At 40.8% G+C, this 17,156-nt stretch overlaps 1 protein-coding gene across 1 annotated transcript in view; it reads right to left on the minus strand.

Moving 5' to 3' along the window:
* The window catches only part of LOC145390999 (uncharacterized), an 83,533-nt gene that overhangs the window by 42,605 nt on the left and 23,772 nt on the right, over window positions 1–17,156 (minus strand). Inside the window, exons 2-3 of the mRNA XM_080265730.1 lie at window positions 10,847–11,037; window positions 518–633 (exon numbers count right to left, since the gene is read on the minus strand). Of these exons, the coding sequence (XP_080121856.1) occupies window positions 518–633; window positions 10,847–11,037 (307 nt within the window). The remainder of the gene's footprint in view (window positions 1–517; window positions 634–10,846; window positions 11,038–17,156) is intronic.

Below are 17,156 nucleotides of genomic sequence, written 5' to 3' on the forward strand. Positions count from 1 at the left end.
GACTTCCTCGTGGTTGACATTAAAAATTCATTAATTGATGTATTTTCTGCCATCACTGGCTTCAATACTAACAAGGAATATGGGCCTGATGGGGTCCCTCCTGTTGTTCTCAAGAGCTTTCTTCTTGTGCTTAGGCCTACACCCTATGTAGGCAAACTCTTTCGCCTTTGTCTGTCAACTTTTACCTTTACATCTTGCTGGAAGTTTGCTGTCACTTATCTTGTCCTAAACAAGGGTGACCATTCCCATCCCTCTAACTATCACCAAACTGTTTTAACATCCTGTATTTAAAAAAAATAATAATAATAAATTCTAAACAAAAAAATTTTAAAGCACCTTTCCTATAACAACCTTTTTTCTGATCATCAGTATGGGCAAGGGAAGCTACACTGGCGATCGTCTCACCTACCTTTCATACTCCTGGTCGTCCTCCTTTCTGGACTTTGGCAAAAGCTTTGCCATTGCGCTTGACATCTCAAAGGCTTTTGATCGAGTCTGGCATAAATCTTTAACCCACCGTGTGCCAGTCGACTTGGGACCTTCATGGAGCCGTAGTGCACATACCCAGTCTTGCAGTCACACATGATGAAAATCTTGAACCCAATGCGGTATCTCTTGCTTGGGATATATTGCCTGAAGGTGATGTTTCCCCTCCATTACACGAGACTCTCATCTATGATTAGGTCTCTGAAGGAAGAGAAAGAGGCAGAGAACTATGTCCTCAGGTGATCAAAAGTCAGCATAATCCTCCTCATCCTGTCAGTTTTGCCAATGTTGCTGGGGTCCTCAGTGTTAAAAAAATGAAGGAGGCTTAGCAAACACTGGAACCTATTCCACTCCTTAACTCGTCCAAGGAAAGGCATCGACATAATAGGGTCGACAGTCCAGTACAAGGGCAATTTATTGATTCTTCTTGATTAGTCCCATCAGGAGAACCAAGGCCAGGAAGAGGTACATTTCATCACTCTTTATGTCTGCATCGAAGAGTCAGCTGCTGGTGTCTGTGGGGTTGTGTCACGGCAGAAGGTTGCATAGGTGTTAGAGAGGTGAACGATTCTCAATATTACTGCAGCTCCCTGATAAAAAAATTCTTGAAAAAATTTATTCTTCTTACGGTGGGAGTCAGTTCTAGCACAGTATAGCCTGCCGTATCAATGCCTGTGAAGGGATGAGTGTGGGGACGAAAATGCTCCCATCTTTCCATTCCCATGTGACTTCATCTACTTCTTCAGTTTCACCCTGAGGCCACCTCCGTCACCATCATCGGGATGGGAAGGAAATTCGGTAGTTGGTTGGGGAGGAGGTTGGGGAATAGATCTTGCCTCCTTATGTTCCCCATGACTCACACTTTTCTTCCCTCTGCTTTTCCCTTCCTTTTTTCTTTACCTTTTGCTCCTTTCCCCACGTTTGAGGCTGTGGGGAAGAAGCACAGGGAGGGTGTGGGGAGGAAATGCACGAGATTTAGATGTGGTGGAGGTGCTGGGCTGGGGGGAGGCAGCACGCGTTGGACTGGAGGTGGCAGGTATTTTCGCACACCATGTGAATATTTTTACTATACAACTCTTCCCTACTCCTCTGGGTTTTCCTGGGTGATCCTACCCATGAAGGCAGCTGATGTTCACCTGAGGGGTCAGCTTCAGAATCCTCATCACTAGAGGAATTGTTCATGGAGCGAGGGTGGCGTGGTGAGATGAGAAGGGGTGGTGGTGATGGTGAAGGGTGAGATACAGGCTTGCAAACAGCCATATACTTTGCCTTTCTTGGGAATCGTCCTTGCTGCTTGATTCTGACTCAGGTTGGATGTAGTCTCGATCAGCAACATCATCATCAATGGGAGAATCACTTTCTCTCGAATGTGCAGGAGCTTGTCAATCTTGTGTTCAGCAAGACCACAATGCACCATAGTGCACTCTCATTCACTCACAAAGTGTGACTGGGTTGGCTGGGCCATGTGCAGCATGAAAGATGCCGTGATGACATAGTGTGGATATGAGACCTGGACAGGAGCAGGAGTATGCTTAACAAATATCTTGTGCCAAGTCTGAATTATCGAATTTTGGCAAATATTTCAAATCAATGACATGTATATACTTTGCTGGCATTTTGTGCACATGAAAACCCCAACATATATATACTTTGCTGGCATTTTGTGCACATGAAAACCCCAACATATATATACTTTGCTGGCATTTTGTGCACATGAAAACCCCAACATATATATACGTCACTGGCTTAGGGCAGGTTAATTTCCAAAGTGCCCTCTTTTGGTTTCTATCCATCTACCTTTGCCTTCACCTGAAGCTTTTTTTCTGGTCGTTCTGTAGCTGATATTTTAGACGGCCACCATTCCTCTCCTAGAGCTATCAATAGTGGTGTTCCTCAGGGCTCTGTCCTTTCACCAGCTCTTTTCCTTCCATTGACCAATGACCTTATAAGCTGTACAACATATAATAACCCTATTGACTCATGCTGATGACTTCACCTTCACCTATCCATTTGCTTCCTGCAGCATCCATTTCAGCAGGCTATGACACCCAATGTCCGACTCGACTTATATCTCGTATTGGGGTAAAAGTAATCTTGTAGTTTTAATGCTTCAAAAACTAAATTCTTACATCTTTCAACTTGTCAGCATCATCTGCTGGAGTAACCTCTAATTTTTATCAATATCCATCCCATCCTACATCATCTTTAAACATACCTGGGGCTTCATTCTCTCGAGTTTATCTTGGAAAGATTATATTACCTCAACTGTAAAATCTGCTTCCAAGAGATTAGGTGTACTAAGCTGGCTCTATACCTTCTTTACCCCTGCACGGTTGTTGACTTTATACATGGGTTTTATACTCCCCTGTGTAAAGCGCAACTCTCATGTGTGGGGTGGCTCTCCATCTAAAGCTCCTCTCAACAAGGTGCAGTCAAAGGATTTTTGTCTTATTAAATCTGCTCCTGTTACTGACTCCCTTCAGCCTCTGTCTCTTTGTCATAAAGACTTTGTATCATAAAGCAGCGACTTTGTATTTGCTTGTAGAGGCGTATATTTTAGACTTGTGGTCGAGCGGCTTTTATATCTTGTAGTAGTTTCCCCACCAGATGTCATGTAGTGACGGGAGAGGTAAAGAATAGTATGGGACTATTTTTATTTGTCTTGGAAATATTAAACAGGTATAATAGTATAAGTCCTGGGTAGCTACCTCCCTGTCTCGCTATCTCTCTCTCTCTCTCTGTTCTAAAGCTAATCTCCGTCTCGACCTCTCTCTAGGGTCGCTTGTCTCCTTCTCAACTCTCTTTCCTAACATCTCGTGTAGTAGGGTGTGTGTCAGAACTTTCTCACGAGGACTGCCGACAGCTAACTGCATCATCTCCTTACTGGCCGCTGTCGTCAGCTTTCCTCCGTGTAAGCGTTTAGCGCTGCTCGCTTCTTGCAAACACAACACCTTCTCATCATTTGACTTCCTGCTTCTATCTGTCTCTCTATCTATCTATTTATCTATCTATCTAGTATGATTTGCAATTATAATATGGAGACCTTACACATTGCTCTGCCGCGCTAAAATTGCGTAACATAGAAATTTAATAGTTATAATATATTAATACATACTACATACACATTATAATGAACTTATAAGCTAATTAAGTGAAATACATAATATTGTAAAGTAACATAATTGTATGAATATTGTATACATATATTATTCATAGTAAATAGTGATTATTCAGTAATATTACCTTTAAACAAGTTGTATACATATTTGAATAAATGCAATATAATTGTGCAATGGTAATACTGCTAAGTTATACATTACATATTTGAGTTATCACTTTAGTAATGTCTAATATTTCATCTAACTTGTATGATGATACTGGTAATATAGAATTGTGCTATAATTGTATGACTTATAATATTGTACTAACATTGTGGTACTACATAATTGTAACATTTTATGAATTGTTACCAAATATTGTGTTAATGCATAATTGTGTTGGCCTTATAATTATAGTTACATAAAAGTTACATCTTGTTAATGCAACTGTTTTGTCGTTACATAATTGTTACATATCGTTTGTAGGTACATAATTGTTGTTAAAGTTACATAAAAGTTACATCTTGTTAATGCAACTGTTACATAATTGGCAAAGTGTAACATAATGCAATCGTTTGTCGTTACATAATTGTTACATATCGTTTGTAGGTACATAATTGTAGTTAAAGTTACATAAAAGTTACATCTTGTTAATGCAACTGTTACATAATTGGCAAAGTGTAACATAATGCAATCGTTTGTCGTTACATAATTGTTACATATCGTTTGTAAGTACATAATTATAATATGGAGTAACATAATTGTAATAACTGCAGTCCTAACATATGCTGCGGTCGATGATAGTGATGATGTTTCGTGCCACTTGTATGTGGAGACAACAATTTGCTTTTTTGTTTGTAGTTTATGTGGTATTTTGGCATATATAGTAACATTTACACTTATTTTCATTTGTTTGTTATGTGATCTTACACTATTTCTCTTTTTTCTGTTTTACTTTTCTTTCTTTCTTTCTTTTTTTTTTTTTTTATATGTATTGAATTTCCATAGTTTGTTTCTCTTTGCTTGTGTACGCTTGTTTCCATGTTGTTCATGGTTACATAATTACTGGCTAATTTTCTTGGGATACTTTTTCAAAGTTTAGTTTATATTGCACAGATACTATAAAATGATATTATATAGTCCCATATTTTGTTATTTTATATAAAAAAAATATATATACATATATACAGTATTAACTATACACACTGACTTGTTCACCTGTACCTATCGTGAGTAATATGTGTGTCAGCACTGTGTGGAAATCATTGTCTTCACGATTGTGTTGAAGATGTTCACTCTTGCTAACGGCATTTGTGTTGGCCATTTTTTTTTTTTTTTTTTATAGTTTACCTTGTAACTTAATTTATATGTTTCCACTAGGTAGCTTTAATTAATAAATGTTTAATACAGTTCTTTTAATCGCTCACTGAGTAACTGTGATGGTATATTTTCTTTATCACTTGTAGATGTAATGATGTATAGTTGTATGTATGAAACACGTATTTTATGTAGGTATAAATGGTAACACTCGTTGGTAGTAAATAAATGTTATAATAAATGAATGAATATATACAGTGTAGAATATTTATTGTTGGTGATTATTTAGTGTTTGAGTTATGCAGATAACTGAAGTAAGTATGTGTATTTAAACTGTAACTATACAGCACGTTTTATATGTTTGTGCAGAAGCTTATTGTCTATCACTGTGTATTGTATAAATGAAGTAATTATGTAACTTACTAATTTTTACCGTGGTGGGAAATGGTGTGAGTGGTGGTGCAGGTGGTGTGTTGACTGACGTGGCGTCTGTTCAGCAAGCACGCATGATGACCTCAACTTCCCACACTGGTAGCTGTGGTGAGTGAATGAGTAGCGATGAGTAACTTGAGTGAAGACGAGTGAGTAAGATGAGTTGTAAATATGGACTTGGTGGTTTGCTGCGTGCATTGACCTCTTCACACCTGCGTAAGCGTTGGGGGTTTGGTGGATGTAGCAGAGAGAGGAGGGTGAGGTCTGGTGGTTATGAGTTGTGAATCGTCTCTCACTCTTCGTTTGTTTGTTTGTTTTCTTTCTTTCTTGATGTATTCTTGGTCCTTTTTTCTTGTGATTTACTCGTTGTGGGATGAAGACTGCCGCTACTCGTAGGTGCGTGTAGAAGATTATACAGACGACGTAGAGTTGTTAATTGTAGTTGATTGTAGATGGCTGTAGACTTTGTAGAACTGAAGCTAACCTTGTAGTCTCGGTTGCTTTTGTAGAAATTTGCTTTTAATTCGGAGACGATGTCCGCAGATTTGCTGGTTTGTCGTTAAGCTACTTGCAAGGCGTCGAGTGATCTCTTGACCTCTGCATCAGCGTAATGATCTGGGAGACGGAGGGGGATGGAGAGAAGCGTCAGGAGCCGGTTATGTTGTTGGTTGAGAGAGATATTCTTGTTTTCAATCTTGATATTTTGTAGGAATTTAATGTTGATTCGTAGACGAGGTTCGTATACGTTAGCTGCTACCAAATGTCATAAAGACTTTTGTAGTTAATTGTAGAGAAGTATATTTTAGACTTGTGGTCGAGCGGCTTTTATATCTTGTAGTAGTTTCCCCACCAGATGTCATGTAGTGACGGGAGAGGTAAAGAATAGTATGGGACTATTTTTATTTGTCTTGGAAATATTAAACAGGTATAATAGTATAAGTCCTGGGTAGCTACCTCCTGTCTCGCTATCTCTCTCTCTCTCTGTTCTAAAGCTAATCTCCGTCTCGACCTCTCTCTAGGGTCGCTTGTCTCCTTCTCAACTCTCTTTCCTAACATCTCGTGTAGTAGGGTGTGTGTGTCAGAACTTTCTCACGAGAGGACTGCTGACAGCTAACTGCATCATCTCCTTACTGGCCGCTGTCGTCAGCTTTCCTCCGTGTAAGCGTTTAGCGCTGCTCGCTTCTCGCAAACACAACACCTTCTCATCATTTGACTTCCTGCTTCTATCTGTCTCTCTATCTATCTATTTATCTATCTATCTAGTATGATTTGCAATTATAATATGGAGACCTACCACATCTTCACCGCACTGTTGCATCTTTATCTCTTTTCTATTGCTACTTCAATGGTCACTGCTTCTCTGAACTGTCTGCTTGCATCCCTCCATCACTACGGCAGAAGCGTAGCACCCGTCTAGCAACAACTTCTCATCCCCTTTCTGCCCAACTCACTAATGAAGAGTTTAACTGTTAGTCCCAGTACTTCGTGTATGCAACTGGTAAACTCTGGAACTGTATTCCTGAATCTGCAATCCCTACTGCCTATGACCTCCTCCATGCAACCCAAATGAACAGACCTTTAATTTGGCTCTCTGTTATCTTTTTATTTTTTTTCCTTGGAGGGAACAGTCTTACGGGATTCTGGCCTTCGGTTCCTCTTCCATGCATATATATATATATATATATATATATATATATATATATATATATATATATATATATATATATATCAGCAATGGATACATCCTTAGGGAAGCGGAGGCGAATAAGAAACAGAAGAACCAGTACAGTGTGCAGCATGTTTATTGCAACGTTTCGAAGATGACACTCTTCATCATCAGGCAATCTAAAATAAAAAGAAACAATAAATATTCCTATCAAACATAGCACGCATAGAGGCCTGTAGCTCTTTTGGGACCAGATCCTTGAACCTGAAAAGACTCCGAACTGTTCGCCCAGCTTTAAACAATATCTGTATGTTAAGTTGAGGATAAAATTCCTTTAATCTGTTTCGCAGAGCAAAACTGCGCTTGCCTACAAACAGAGGAGAAAAGTAAATACTGGTATCCTTTTTCTTGACCATAATTTTCTGTGGTTTAGGATTCTAAATTCTGTCTGAAACTTGTCCTACATATAAATCTGTAAAACGGAATGGAAAGCCATTGCGAAATAAAATATCCCTGAGGAACTGAATTTCCAAGTGAAAATCAAGAAAGTTACTGCTGATATGGTAGGCCCGGTGAACTAATGTAGCAACTAAGTTCCTCTTAAAATCAATAGGTATGAAAGAGGAAAACTTTGTCATGAGTCCAGTAAATGTAGGCTTCCTATATACTGAGGTAGAGAATGAATTACCTGAATGGGTAACTAAAATATCAAGGAAGGGTAGTTGTTTGTTTACTTCTCTTTCAACTGTGAACTCTATATTACTATGTCTGGAATTGAGATACTCCAAAAATTTTGGGATATGAGATTCTGATCTAAAAATCTCACGTCCCAAAATTTTTGGAGCATCTTAATTCCAGACATAGTAATATAGAGTTCACAACTACCCTTCCTTGATATTTTAGTTAACCATTCAGGTAATTCATTCTCTACCTCAGTATATAGGAAGCCTACATTTACTGGACTCATGACAAAGTTTTCCTCTTTCATACCTGTTGATTTTAGAGGAACTTAGTTGCTACATTAGTTCACCGGGCCTACCATATCAGCAGTAACTTTCTTGATTTTCACTTGGAAATTCAGTTCCTCAGGGATATTTTATTTCGCAATGGCTTTCCATTCCGTTTTACAGATTTATATGTAGGACAAGTTTCAGACAGAATTTAGAATCCTAAACCACAGAAAATTATGGTCAAGAAAAAGGATACCAGTATTTACTTTTCTCCTCTGTTTGTAGGCAAGCGCAGTTTTGCTCTACGAAACAGATTAAAGGAATTTTATCCTCAACTTAACATAAGGGTAGTGTTTAAAGCTGGGCGAACAGTTCGGACTCTTTTCATATTCAAGGATCTGGTCCCTAAAGAGCTACAGGCCTCTGTGGTATATAAATACGAGAGTCACTGCTGTAATGCAGTGTATATTGGCAAAACAAGGCGCCAACTCAGGGTCCGGATCTTTGAACACCTGGGAAGATCGATCCGAACTAGCAGACCATTGCATAGTCCCTCTTTTAGCGCCATTTGGCAACATGCACTCCAGGAAGATCATCCCATCCGTCTAGAGTCTAGACTCGTTTACGGTTCTGTTGTCGAGGGTCTCGGAGAGGGAGCTGTGTATCAGTGAGTCCTTGTTAACACTTAAATATAAACCCTCCTTTGTTAATAACGAGAAATCAATTGAACTACTGTGTTTTTAATGCTCTGTTTTACCCGTATTTCTTTTTTCCTGTAATTTTCCTGTTGCTGGTTCTTCTCAATGCATGTTTTCATTGATTTTGTGTCGAATCTTGCAGAGTTTTTAGTCTTTTTACGCGGTCTATGTTCTCTGGAAATATTTATTGTTTCTCTTTATTTTAGATTGCCTGATGATGAAGAGTGTTGCAATAAACATGCTGCACACTGTACTGGTTCTTCTGTTTCTTATATATATATATATATATATATATATATATATATATATATATATATATATATATATATATATATATATATGTATATATATATATATATATATATATATATATATATATATATATATATATATATATATATATATATATATATATATATATATATATATATATATATATATATATATATATATATATATATATATATATATATATATATATATATATATATATATCTACATTTCTATCCATCTCAGCAACGATTACCAGATCTCCCAGACCACCACGTGACTGCCATTGTACAAGCCACAGTATTCGCTAATGGATGTTCATAGAGGATTACTACTACAACAGAGAGAGAGAGAGAGAGAGAGAGAGAGAGAGAAAGGGAGTGGGGATACAGCAACTTTATTCAACTTTATTCGTGAATCCTCTCCCTACCCCATTCCATTCAGTGTGTGGGCAGGAGAATGGAGGGGTGGTGGGAAAGGGAGTTATTTGAGGGAGATTGGCTCTGTGCAGAATGGCGTGGACGACCATGGAATGTGTGTGTGTGTGTGTGTGTGTGTGTGTGTGTGTGTGTGTGTGTGTGTGTGTGTGTGTGGTATGAGCAGCATATTTCTAACATTTTTATCCAGTTTGCACTAAACTTGGTGAGGCTTTGAAGGATCAAATGGTGATGAAATCGTACTTTTGTGATCATTAGATCTAAGGTCAAGGACACAGGGGAAGGTCAACTCAAACAGTTTTTCTGCAATTTGAACCAGACTTAAGTGAGAGAGTGGTGTTTAGGAAGGATGAAGTAATTCGAATTAGAACACAAATGGTGAGCGGCAAAGGTCACAGGTAAGGTTAAAGAAATGTAAAATGGTATTGTTACAATTTCTGTATGATCCTTCTTTTTTTTTAAATTACTGTTTCACTAATAGCTTGATTATTATTTTATTATTTTTTTAATTCTTGCTACCGGTAGGATACGAACTGTCTTCAGACTTTTGTTTATTTCCATACTTAACCTTCATGGGTTTATCTCCGACAGAATGACCCGCCTCTTATTTTTGCTCTCCCGGTTCTATGTAAAATATGACAACCCCTCTCTAAATCCAGGACACGTTTCCTGCAATAACTAACAAACTCCAAATAGAATGCGGGGCTTGTTGATTTCCACCCCAGTTCTGTTTCTAATTTTGCCCTCAGTTTTCACTACATTTCCCCCACTAACTTACCAGACATGTCAGAATATCCTCCCTTCTCTCTCTCTCTCTCTCTCTCTCTCTCTCTCTCTCTCTCTCTCTCTCTCTCTCTGTCCGTCATTGATTGACCGACAAAAATAGCCAGTGTTTTAAAATGCTGCAGAGTATAGCAGGCTATGTGGCCAATCCTGGTAAAGCTATTTCTAATTCTGCAGCTGGTGGAATATTACTTGTATTAACATTTTCACCTCGAGAAAGTCAATGATTGCATTACTTCCACGATGAGATTATGTGTTTGGCGTTTTACTCTTTTTTTTCCCTTTCTGTCTGTACGTTTGTAATTTTGCAGTTTAATGAAATCTAATGAGATACCACACTGAATCAGCCCTCCCGAGTTTAACTTCTAGTTTTACTGAGGCTGCTCGGCTCCGGTTTAGAAGTCAGCCTGAACAAGACTGAATTACACCACCAGTCTGCACCCCACAAAGAGTACCATCCCCCAAGAATTTCCATCAGGCCGACTGAGCTGAGAGTAGTCAAACAGTTCTGTTATCTGGCGTGTGTCATCTCCTCCGACGCCATGATTGACAAAGAGGTAGACAACAGACTAGCTAAAGCAGTGCCTTCGGCAGGCTCTACAAACGAGTCTGGAGAAACAGAAACCTCAAAATCGACGCCAAAATCAGGGTCGACAGAACTGTTGTGCTGACCATACTCCTCAACAATGCTGTGTTCTAGGTCACCTACCACAGGCATGTACGCTTCTTGGAGTGCTTCCACCAGCGCTGCCTGTGCACCATCCTCAGCGCATCCACTGGTCCAGCTTCATCACCAACATTAAAGTCCTTAAAGCAGCAGACACTACTAATATAGAAGCCATGCTCCTTAGGATCCAACCGTGTTGGGCAGGGCATATGTCCTGGATAAAGGATAGCTGCCTGCCCAAAATCCTGATGTAAGGTTAGCTGTCCACTGGCCACCTCGACAAAGGGGCTTCAAGGAAGCGCTACAAAGACTCACTCAAGAAATCCCTGACCCTGTGTAGTACTGACTATCGCCAGTGGCCAACTCAAGCTTCCGACTGCGAGTATTAGCGCAGAGCACTTTAACAGGCCTCAGTTCGTTTCAAGGATGACCGCAGAGCCAGCTTGGCTGAGAAAAGGAGCCGGCGCAAGAACCCTGACCATTCTGTACCCCGGACAGACCAGACCTACACCAGCTACTGTGGCCGACTCTGTCTGTCCCACATAGGCCTCGTCAGTCATCAGCGTGCCTGCAGCAGACGTTGACCTCATCTTTCCTAAATTTTCATTCACGAAGCCAAGCCAACAATAACTGAATGAAACTGCACCTAATTTGGAAAAAAAAAAAAAAAGACTGAGGACCATCAGAGGACAAATTTATCAGTTTTTGGTCGGAAATGGCTAGGGATGGACAAATCGAAGGATGGTGCTGCACTGCCGGAGATCTGCGCTCTCTTATTACATTCGCAATTGAAAGAGTAAATAGGTTTCATGATAAGTTTCTCTGTCCGTCGTTCCTTCTATCTGCCTGTCTGCAAGCAAGAATACTGAAGTTCTCTTGGATAAGAGATCAAAGGTCATAAGGTAAGGACAAGGTTAGCTCAAACAGTTTTTATCCCATGATGACAAATTTGGTGGAGGGTTTGAGAGAAAGGAAAGGATGGTGTGATTCAATTTCGAGGACAGTCACTCAGTGGTAAGGCTTGCAGTGCAAAGACGAGCATCCAACCTCTTAATTCGAATGTACATTATTCGATTTGGATCAAACTTAGAGGAAGGGTTTAAGGTCAACCGAAGATTTTTTTTTTTTCTAAATTCAGAACAATTGATAAAAAGGGGAAAAACAATGGATAAGGCCAATTGTTAACAATTTTGATCTGATTTGGAGTTAAGTTTCAGGATTATTTGAGGGTTAGCTAAAGACGGAATAATAAGATTTTGAGAGCAATCAGCCAATGGTCAAAGGCGCATGGCAGGGTCAAAGATTCGACAATAAGGTCCTCCTGTTTAGCGTGGTTGTACAACGTGGATGTTCCACTCTATGGGGATACTCCATTCCCGTGTTCTTGCTCTTCCTGCTGCCTGGAGATCTCATTAAACTTTGGAGAGCACCTTAGATGAGAAGGGAGTAAGTAAGGCTGTATCCAATTCGAAACCTCTTTTTCAAAGGGAACACAATCGTTTGAAAATGGCATGAGCAAAATACAAGAACAAGCCCGTCATCGGTTGAACTAATTAAACTGGCATTGAAAACCCCCTGTACCAACACTCTAGGCATAGACATAATAGTTTGTTCCCTTTGTTGGCCCGGCACACCGTCTCATGTCATCATTTCAGCACTAATACTGATCGTCCATAGTAAGTACTGTACATTCTAGGCCTATCTCATTCGGTTTTGGTGAAATGATGTTAATGGCCATACTCTTATGACATCCCAGCGGATCTAGAGGAAAATCAGGAAAGTCTTTATAACGATAATCAGATCAATACACTTCTCCCTAATCCTGGTTTAGCTCGAATTCGCGACATCTGAGACAGTAGATTACTCCTCTTACCGCGTGACTATCTTCGAGTTCGTATACATCCTTTTCAGCTCCCCTAAACACCAGCTAGAGCCCTCTTCCTCGTATGCCCACTTCTTTCTTATACACGTCTATTCTTTTCCTTCTAATCCCTATTCCTCTCCACCCTCCCCCTCCATCCCTCCCCTTCTCCCTCTAATCCCCAACCCCTACTCCCTTTCCTATAATAGTCTTTTTCCTCCCCTGCACTTCACCGTGTCACCCCTCCAACGCCATCGTTCTCTCGCCTTCCCCTTCTTATCCCTCCCCCTCACCCATCCCACCCCTAACTCTCTCTCTGCCTCCCCACTCTCTCTCTCTCTCTCTCTTACACACACACACACACACACACACACACACACACACACACACACACACACACACACACACACACAGGAGGAAAGAGAACGTTAGATATTTAAGGGGTACAATGGACCGACTAAGTGGATGTCCAGTAGGAAGTGAAATGCAGGGAGGAAGAGATGAATATATTAGTCTACACTACCAATGCTTCTCTTTTCGATTTTCATTTTCATTATAGTTTTCCTTTATTTACAATTGGTAGTTTGTTTCGTTGATTTAGGAGGCTTTTTTAAGCTGTAAAGTCTCTCTCTCTCTCTCTCTCTCTCTCATCAACTACATTATTGAGCCACAGCGCGAAAAGTTCACCAGCAGTCCTCCCTGAGACATTTTTCTTTCCTAAAGGACACAAAATACACCTCTTTCTCATACTCTTTTGAGGGGTGGTCAATATTTCTACATCTTCAGTGTAGTTTCTTCATAGTTACAGACGGCAGAGAATGTGGACGAACCTCTGGTGATGGATGTACGTTTATATATAATCATTCCGTGAATTCAGACTGCTATTGTTAAAGAAACTTTACACAAACATCCACATATGTTGCAATAGTTGTCACAAGAGCCTAGCGACCCGATAGGGCCGCAAAGCGCTTGCTCAAATGACAGTCGTTTCTTAACTGTTACCACCACCACCATCAACACCACCGCCACAGCCACCATCACCACCACCAGTTACCAACTCAACCACACACTTACAACCACCGCAGCTCTCACCATCACTACAGCTACCACCATCATTATTATCACAGTATCCACCAACATCTCCACCACCACTTTCAACATCACCACCACCACCACCACCACCACCATCATCACCACAGATATCTCCACCACCACTATCACATCTACCACCATCACCACTACCACTGTCACATCTGCCACCACCATAACCACTGTCAAATCACCACCACCATCACAGCTGCTACGGCCACCACCACCACCTCCACTATCGCAACTGCCACCACCGCCACCACTACCACAGAGACCACAATTTTCTGCTGAATAATATCATCTGTACTTACGGTAGCATCCATGAAGTAATAGACATCGGAGTGTAAATATATAAATCTCCTCTCTCTCTCTCTCTCTCTCTCTCTCTCTCTCTCTCTCTCTCTCTCTCTCTCTCTCTCTCTCTCTCTCTCTCCAAAGACCTCTGAAATTCTACGGAAATATCCCATCGTCTCTTCCACGTGTGTGTACCGTTACACTAATGGAAACAATTATTAGGGGCCAAAACATATCTTCAGAAAATTTTGATCGACATGAAATTTAAAATGGACCATCTGGGACCCAGTTCTAACCATCCTTCCAAGTTTCATCAACATTTTTTTCTTTCATATTTTTGCTGCACTACACACACACACACACACACACACACACACACACACACACACACACCGCTCGCTGGTGCAGTGGTAACGTTCTCGCTTGCCAACTGGTGGACGGGAGTTCGCGCCTCGCTCAGGTTGCGAAAAGTTTCACTGACGAAGTGGGTGGTTACTGTCCCCCTGGAGCAAGGGGACGGGTGTGTGCGTGTGTGAAGGTCACAGCCTTGCCCTTAGATCGGACTATATGAGCTCTCAGCTCCCTTTCGGGAGGGTAAAAGCTGACGATCACGACCATCAAGTGATCCTGACCGACCCGGTGAATTACACGCACACACACATACACACACACACACACACACACACACGCTCATGCACGCTTGCATCCCAGGACTATAGTACTGTATATTAGAAATGAGTTTAGGACGAACTGTTGCCCTCTGATTTAATTATTTAATTATATTTTTGTCACCTATAGTCTATTTGACTGACCTGTGCAGCTGAGATGTATGGGGCAAGTAGGGTGTGTTGATCTGCGGCTGCTGATTGGCCACCGATGATTTCAATGAAGTAAATGCAGGCATGTACTGTAGTGCAACATGCGGACGTGGGTGTACACCGTGGGTGGAAAATTTACTTCAAACGTCACTCATCGTTTTATGAAACTTTACAATCATCTTTAATTTTCTTAACTTTTCAAGCTAATTTTGACCTCTTTAGCTTCGGATATTGTTTCATATTTAAACTGGCTGCTTATATTGCAAACAGTTTAAAAATATAGATATATGTGCGAAAATAAGAAGAGCTGCAGATTTACATCATCGGCGGCCAATCAGCAGCCGCGAATCAAACACGCCATACTCGGCCCATGCATCTTAGCGGCACAAGTCAATCAAATAGACTATAATTGCCCAGAGAAAATGAAATGGGATGAGGGATATCCGTAGAGATTTTTGTTTTTTTCCGTATTCAGGGTCACACACCAGCTTGTGCAAGTGACATCGAGCGCATTGAACTACGGAGCAGTGGTGTATATGGGGGGGGGGGCACTCGGCCATGCCCACCCCCCGTTTTGTCCCAGTGGGCCTACGTATCTGCAGATCTAAATACGTATTCAAAACATTTGCCCACATGGCATTGGCCCCCATAAACTGGTTGCTATAGAAACTGTAAACTTCCCTTATCGATTTTTATAAAATGATGGTTGTAACTAACAGCCTGCATTTTTAAGGAGAAGAGGGTTTTAACTTTTAATTTGTCATACAGCTGGCAAGGAAGTTTGACAGCCGTTGGCCGACATCGGCAACGAGAGAGGAGAAACATCATACTCATTACGCAAATATTATAAATCTTCTCTTTCTTCAGTCACAAGCTAATATAAGCACCATTTGATCATAATTAATACTGTGGTACTTTCAATACTTTACCTAAGTAATCCCTAATAGAGTAAGTTTATTCTTGTATATTGGGAGTGGGACACTTCGTAATATATTATTCGTCAGGTTGGTCGTGTCCAGAACGTGTGAGTTTTGACTGGAAGTGTAGCGCCCTGCACGGCCTGTGGATCCGATGTGAGAGGAACCGAATACCGTCAGACGGATAGTGGTGTTCAGCTCTCGCTTGTGTAGTTGTGAGTTTCGTTATTCTGGAATGTGTCAGGGCTCCGGCTTTGGCAAGCTAAATATTATATTATCTTTATATGTCTGGCAAAGACCCTAATAGAAAAAGGAAAAATATAAATAGACAAAACATAGAAGGGTGAACCGGTAGTTTCTTAGACTGTTACTAATGTTAATAGTATTTCTTTTTGCTTTTCAGTAGGTAATATTTAGTGACATTAAAGCACCTAAGTCTTGTGAATAATGACTATTTGTTAAACAGGAGGACAAACATGAAACGCCATAAAACACTAGACTTATTTTTCACAAAGTGCACGTAAGAAACAAAAAATCAATGAGTCAGTCACCGGACCCTTCTTCAAGCCAGACAACTGCAGAATCAGGGTCATCCAGTTTTCCTGTAAGCTTTGTCATTGAAAATCATAGTGCAGTATATCCCTCCAGAAGCCTCAAAATGCCCCTAAAAATGACTGATTTCAAAAAATTTCCTTGGGGAGTTACAGCGCCTTCTCAGACCCCCCCGGCTGTAGAGGCTTGCTTCGCTCGCCCCTCCCCCCCTTAAAAATAAATTCTGGATTCACCCCTGTGGTCCCCCCCTTTCCATGGACCTATATACGCCACTGCTAAGAAGTTCGTAAATACTACCATCATGACGTCCTCTACCCCTTCCTTTTCTCCCCCATCCTCTCCCTATCCTCAATCTATCCCCTTTCTTTTCTCATTCTTTTCCCTTTCTTCCCCCTTTCAGTTCTTCCCTTTTCTCTCCACGACTGTGACTCCCTTCCCCCTTGTCCTCCCCACCTACATAAAAACACTTCTCCTTCCCTCCTTCCTCGCCTTTCTTTACAGTTATCTCTATACCCGTTCCTTTCTCCACCCCCTGGTCTTCCTCCTCAGTATCTGTTCATCCCTCTCCCTGTCTCCTCCACCTTTTCCTTCCCTGTCTGTCTGTCTGTCTGTCTGTCTGTCTGTCTCTCTCTCTCTCTCTCTCTCTCTCTCTCTCTCTCTCCTGCCACATCCACCCAGTAACTTTAATTCCCCAAAATTACCATCTCGGGCTAATTTAACAAAACTTGGTGCTATTTACGAGACTTAATTTTGCAGCGGTCAGTGGGTAATATGTGGAAACAGAGAGAGAGAGAGAGAGAGAGAGAATGAGATGGAGAGAA

This window comes from Coenobita brevimanus, chromosome 16 (genome assembly GCF_032717465.1).
Source record: "Coenobita brevimanus isolate Jiangsu-jjx chromosome 16, ASM3271746v2, whole genome shotgun sequence".
NCBI classification, from domain to species: domain Eukaryota; kingdom Metazoa; phylum Arthropoda; class Malacostraca; order Decapoda; family Coenobitidae; genus Coenobita; species Coenobita brevimanus.